The sequence below is a fragment of the Petromyzon marinus genome, unplaced genomic scaffold, assembly GCF_048934315.1.
Source record: "Petromyzon marinus isolate PM22_M1 ecotype Great Lakes invasive population unplaced genomic scaffold, UKy_Petmar_22M1.pri1.0 PM_G_Scaffold_91, whole genome shotgun sequence".
NCBI lineage: Eukaryota > Metazoa > Chordata > Hyperoartia > Petromyzontiformes > Petromyzontidae > Petromyzon > Petromyzon marinus.
The window spans coordinates 220,386-226,686 of record NW_027423048.1 but is presented as its reverse complement, the minus strand read 5'-3'; the positions used below and the strand labels follow the sequence as shown (position 1 = coordinate 226,686).

The window sequence follows — 6,301 nt, the reverse complement described above, 5'->3', positions numbered from 1 at the left end:
CCAGGAGCGAGAGACAATAAGCTCCCAAGCATTCACTATGTTATAACAATTGCATTTACACGGTGCTTGCTTTATCGCCTCAGCAACTCAAAGTTTCGTGTCGTACCTTGTCTGAAACACTCGAAGAGCATCCCCAAGTAGCAGCTGCCCCTGTGTGGCACAAGGTCGTGGCCCTGCACCAGCCTGCATGTAGACAAGAGCCTGTCAGTAGGGGGCAATGATTGATGCGTCATCTCAGTTGTGTAGTTTGTAGGCAATCTGGATTCGAAGCTTTCGTAACTGCAGGAATCCACACTCTTGAGTTATTTCGGTAAAGTCACCACGTGGGTAGAAACAAAACAGATCACGGCATTTAGATCACAACACAAGCAATCGTCATCAGGTGGGACAACCACAGCAAGAGAAACTGCTGAAGTAGTAGGCGCCTACTCCAGCAGTTTCTTCTTATTGCTGCTGTGCTTGTCCCACCTGATGACGATTGCTTGTGTTGCCATCAAAACGCCGTGATTTATTATTTGTAGCGTAATGTTTAGAATTTGCTACATTTTGACCCAGACGCCAGCATGCAACGGCCTACTCGTTTTGAATGACGCAACAATAGTACGTTGTACATACACTGTTAAGCAGACGGTGCGTATTTGTAAAATAACTTCTTGTTAATACGATGTAACGTGATGCAGTCAATTTCGCTGCAGTAATTCAATGTTAATATGCCCGTCAATAATTTAGAATTAATACTTGTCTGATTGTGCGCGTACATGTAACATTTTGTCTGAGGGTCACACATTGAATAAGTGATGTTAGGACAAAGTGTGTGTGTGTTTTGGAAGTAACCTGTACAGAGAACTCGGGTGAGACCCGTTGTTCTTGTGATACAGGTCAAAGGGTACTTTTGTGTTTCACGAAGCGTCTGCCTCTGGAGCAACTCATTGTCTTTGAAATAGGTAGCACGCTCGGATCATTCATCAGTTACAAGGCATACCACTTGAAAGTTACACGTATAGGAGGAGGTACATTCTCTACAACACGAATTGTAGTTTTGTCTTACGTGTTGACGTGGATTTTGTCTAACTGGGACTAGAAGTGCTCCTTGCTGATTGACGTCTGGATGTTCGTACCTATCACTTGAAGCAAACCCCACTGCGGTTGTTGAGACATTGTGCACCAATAAGGGTCCAACACATTGACGGCCTTCAGGCCAGGAAAGTCACAACATTTGCACACGAAGGACGCATTCACGCAAATACCCCATGCTCCGTTTTGAAGTTTTAAAATGAAACATCTTTGAATTGTGTTGTGTTTTGAATTAGATGATTTTATTTCTTCATTAAAAGCTTGTATCAATTTACATGTGGAAGACTTCATTGAAAAGGACATTTCGTGTGAATTTTCTCTCGTCGTTAAGTGGATGGCCTTGCAGGGGGTTCGGTTCAATGTGGACACAAACAGTGTACACACACAGTTTATACACAGTGTACACACAGTGTATACACACAGTGTACACACACACAGTGTACACACACACAGTATATACACTGTACACACACAGTGCACACACACACAGTGTACACACACACAGTGTACACACAGTACACACACACACAGTGTACACACACAGTGTATACACAGTGTACACACACAGTGTACACACACACAGTGTACACACACAGTGTATACACAGTGTACACACACAGTGTACACACACACAGTGTATACACACAGTGTACACAAACACAGTGTACACACACACAGTGTACACAAACAGTGACACAGCGACACACAGTGACAAAAACAAAGATACAAAGATCCCCCATATAGCCTTAGACTATAGGAGCAAGTGCTGTTAGCGAGCACCTATGAAGGCCTGAACGGTACACGAGGGGGTGGGTCCCCAGCACCACGCCCGACCGCCTTTGTCTCCCTAGTGGCAATGTTTACACACCGCACCAGGTACTCATTTTAGGCTGAGTCGACCTAGGGGAAGCCCGGGACCGGTTCAGAAAATCGTCACTGGTGTTGGCCGTGAGCGGGAATCGAACCCAGGTCGCCAGGTTCATAGCGCAGCGCGCTAACCGCTACACTATCGCTCCCCACACACAGTGACACAGCGACACACACACAGTGACACAGAGTACACACACACAGTGTACACAGAGTGACACACAGTGACACACAGTACACACACACAGTGTACACACACACAGTGTACACACACACAGTGACACACAGTGTACACACACACAGTGTACACAAACAGTGACACAGCGACACACATAGTGACACACGTGGTGTCAATAAAGTTACAGACACCACGTGGTGTCAATAAAGTTACAGGAACCGCGTGGTGTCACTAAAGTTACAGCCACCACGTGGTGTCAGTAAAGTTTACAGCCACCACGTGGTGTCAATAAAGTTACAGCCACCACGTGGTGTCAATAAAGTTACAGCGGCCTAGAGGGGCGGACCGCGAAGCCTCGGCGAAAACTTCGTGCCGGTAAAACCCCTCACACCCCCTAGGCAGGGATCCCCTTGACCCCTCACACCCCCTAGGTAGGGATCCCCTTGACCCCTCACACCCCTAGGCAGGGATCCCCTTGACCCCTCACACCCCTAGGCAGGGATCCCCTTGACCCCTCACACTCCTAGGCAGGGATCCCCTTGACCCCTCACACCCCTAGGCAGGGATCCCCCTGACCCCTCACACCCCCTAGGCAGGGATCTCCTTGACCCCTCACACCCCCTAGGCAGGGATCCCCCTATGGGTAGTGTTGAGTCTATGGGACAGTGCTGAGTCTATGGTGCAGTGTTGAGTCTATGGTGCAGTGTTGAGTCTATGGTGCAGTTTTGAGTCAGTGGGCAGTGTTGAGTCTATGGTGCGGTGTTGAGTCTATGGTGCAGTGTTGAGTCAGTGGGCAGTGTTGAGTCTATGGTGCGGTGTTGAGTCTATGGTGCAGTGTTGAGTCAGTGGGCAGTGTTGAGTCTATGGTGCGGTGTTGAGTCTATGGTGCAGTGTTGAGTCAGTGGGCAGTGTTGAGTCTATGGTGCGGTGTTGAGTCTATGGTGCAGTGCTGAGTCTATGGTGCAGTGTTGAGTCTATGGTGCGGTGTTGAGTCTATGGTGCAGTGCTGAGTCTATGGTACAGTGTTGAGTCTATGGTGCAGTGTTGAGTCTATGGTGCAGTGTTGAGTCTATGGGTAGCAGTGTTGAGTCTATGGTGCAGTGTTGAGTCTATGGTGCAGTGTTGAGTCTATGGTGCAGTGTTGAGTCTATGGTGCAGTGTTGAGTCTATGGGCAGTGTTGAGTCTATGGTGCGGTGTTGAGTCAGTGGGCAAACATACAAAATCAGCAGGGGATCAAATACTTTTTTCCCTCACTGTAGTAGAGACGAAGGGACAAAGGGGTGTATCTACTTGATGTATTTTTGGTAAGCCGTATAATCTTGGTGGCCTGGCAGCAGAAGGTTTCAAAGATAACTGTTTGGTTTGATCAATTAATGTGGTTGAATCAGAAATGATTTTGGTTTGTATGACGAGGCTGTTGGTGGGATCTCTTTTTATTTTTGTATAGCTACCATCATTGAGTAATTCTTGAATTTTGTTGTTATATTCTATTTTATCCACGATGACAGTGGCATTGACCTTGTCGGCTGAGAGGATGACAATGTAATCCCTCTTTTTTTAATTCATATAATAATCAAATTTGATTATTTTTATTTATTTATTCTTATTTAAATATAATCAAATTTGCTTAGTTAAATTTTAAACGAAATGTTATATATTTATTATTTGAAATAATCAAATGTGATTATTTGTAAGTTTTATTTATTATTACTTTAAAATATTAAAATTAGGTTATAAAGAAAGGCGAAATTATTAATTAAATATTTCTGCCTTTATTTATTATGTAAAAGTGATCGAAATTGGGCAATTATTTTCATATTTATTCATTATTATTTAATAATCCAATTTGATTATTTTAACATATAATGTATATTTGTTTATTATTTAATAATAATTACATTTCATTATTTTAGTTTATACATTTTTATTTATTTATGCTTATTTTAAAAATAATCAAATTTGTTTTTTTTAATTTATTCTTATTTAAAAGTAATCAAATTAGATTATTTTTAAGTTATTTTTATTTATTTATAATGATTTTACAATAATCAAATTTGAGTACTTTTATGTATCATTTTTATTATTATTTATTTAATATTATAAAAATATAATCAAATTTAATTGTAGTCCGAGTCCGACCTAGGGGGAGGCCCACGACTGCTTCAAATCTCCGTCGCCGGCCCCAGTCGGCCGAGAGAGGCGTCACGTGACGAGTGGCTGTGGGGTCACACCAAGCCGCGCGAACATCGCCAGAGGACACATCGATCCGAGAATCGATGTCACGCGTTGGAATCGCCCCGCCGCCGCCGCCCGCTGCTGCCGCTGACGCTCGGCGATCCGCGCAGTCGTCGATTTTAGCGACAGGATCGCGAATCGATTCCCTCCAGCGCTCCACGCCATCACGACGATGTTGACCACCGCCGCCTCCGCCGCCCGGCACGCGGCCAAGCGCCTGGGAGTCAATGGCGAAGGCAACGACCGCGTCCAGGCGGGCGCGATGGTGAGCGTCAGTGACGAGCGACTTGACGAGGTGTTTTTATAACGAGAAGATGTTTATTTTACTCCTCGCCCAGAGCCTCGTTGTGAGGCCTGGGCCAGAGGCTTCACTCAGGCGACGTGCCACCACCACCACCAGCCGTGTTTATATTATTTAACGTGATTGTTTAGCTTTGTAACTCGCAGATTCCAGTGCCGTTGCGAAGAGCTTCTCGTTGTTGGTGTTGGGGATGGACCACGCGGACCACAGCATCGCTAGGCTCTGCTTACGTTCAGTAAAACGCGTTTTGGTAAACGTGGATTTCGTGTTCGTTAACACTTTGGGCTATTTCCAGTGTAATTTTTTTATACGGCGTTTTCTCTTCTAAGGGTGTGTATTCTCTTTGCACTGAACTAAAATAATAAAAAAATATGAAACAATAAAAACATTACTCATTGTTTTTTTCGGTAAAGTCACGTATGTAGAAATACAATAAAATTATATTAAAACAGAAAACAATCACGACGTTTCGATCACAACGCAAGCGATCTTCATCAGGTGTCAAGAACAAATCACGGAGGTAAATACAGCAAAAGATGAGAGACGAGAATTCAACAAACCTGAAACAACATTACGTGAAGCACATCCAGTCAGGCCAACGACACAGACACTTCCTGGCGGACCACGAATAAAAACATTGCCTACCAGGAGAGATTCGTTCATGAGGCTATCCACATATACAAGCACAGAGACAATTTCAACCGAGAAGATGGATTCTGGCTTAGCAATCATTGGAAGGATTTGATAAACCATTTCGGGTCTTAATTGTTCACGCTTACGGTGGCTTTCAGACCGCATCCATTATTTTCGTCTCCCCCCTCCTCTTTTCAGAACATAGATGGACTCGTCCATCTGAACAAACTCTCAAATCGCTCTCCGTGGTGCTGACGTTAAAAAAACGCCACTTTTATTCAAATTTTCTTGCTGTGGTTTTCACACCTGACGATGATTGCTTCTTGTGTTGCAGTCAAAACGTCGTGAGAATTGTATTGTTTTATATTTTTATTATTTTATTGTTTCCCTTCTACGTGGTGACTTTACCGGAAGAACCAAGAATATTAATCCCTGCAGTCACGAAAGCTTTAAATCAAAAGTTAAAATACTAATTAAGTTAAAATACCGATGTGTTAAATGTCCCACGCGATGGCGTCGTGGGGTAGCTCTTCGACCCTCCCCAATGTGATTAAAAACTTTGCGGAATAATAAAACTTTACAGCGTCTACAAAAGCGCACCTGGCGGTGGGGGATGCGAGTTCCAGAGTTTGAAACTCGAGGGCCGTTTAGATTTAAAGTTAAACTCGCGAACGTTCTTAGCAATTACTGAAATGATGGCACTGAGCTATGGACATTTTTTGCCAAACGGATGCAGATTTAAAAACCCCTTTAATGCAAGTGTCTGCATCTGCTCCGATATCACTTGCCGGCGATGTTAGCCGTGGCTTTATTTTGGTGATTTTGAAAAAGTTTTATGGTTTGGCCATGTTTGTTTTGTTGTAGTATGGAGTTAGACTGATGGCCTTAATCTAAGTTGTCTTGTGGTTGTTGTTGTTAGACTTGGATCCCACTGGGATTTTTGCACACAGCGTTGGTGTACGGTGCTATTTCAAGGATTATTTTGCTGTTTTTTCCTGGATTTTCTGTTTGC

General features: G+C 43.8%; 1 protein-coding gene across 3 annotated transcripts in view; it reads left to right on the top strand.

The window, feature by feature from the left end:
• Positions 1–2,396: 2,396 nt before the first annotated feature.
• Positions 2,397–6,301, top strand: part of LOC142922064 (heterogeneous nuclear ribonucleoprotein L-like) — a 29,249-nt gene continuing 25,344 nt past the window's right edge. For 2 of the 3 annotated variants that reach the window (XM_076063204.1, XM_076063202.1), the window contains exons 1-2: positions 2,397–2,494; positions 4,248–4,650. In XM_076063204.1, coding sequence (XP_075919319.1) covers positions 4,528–4,650 — 123 coding nt within the window. In that variant the 5' untranslated portion in view covers positions 2,397–2,494; positions 4,248–4,527. The remainder of the gene's footprint in view (positions 2,495–4,247; positions 4,651–6,301) is intronic. The other variant, XM_076063203.1, reaches the window with a different exon arrangement.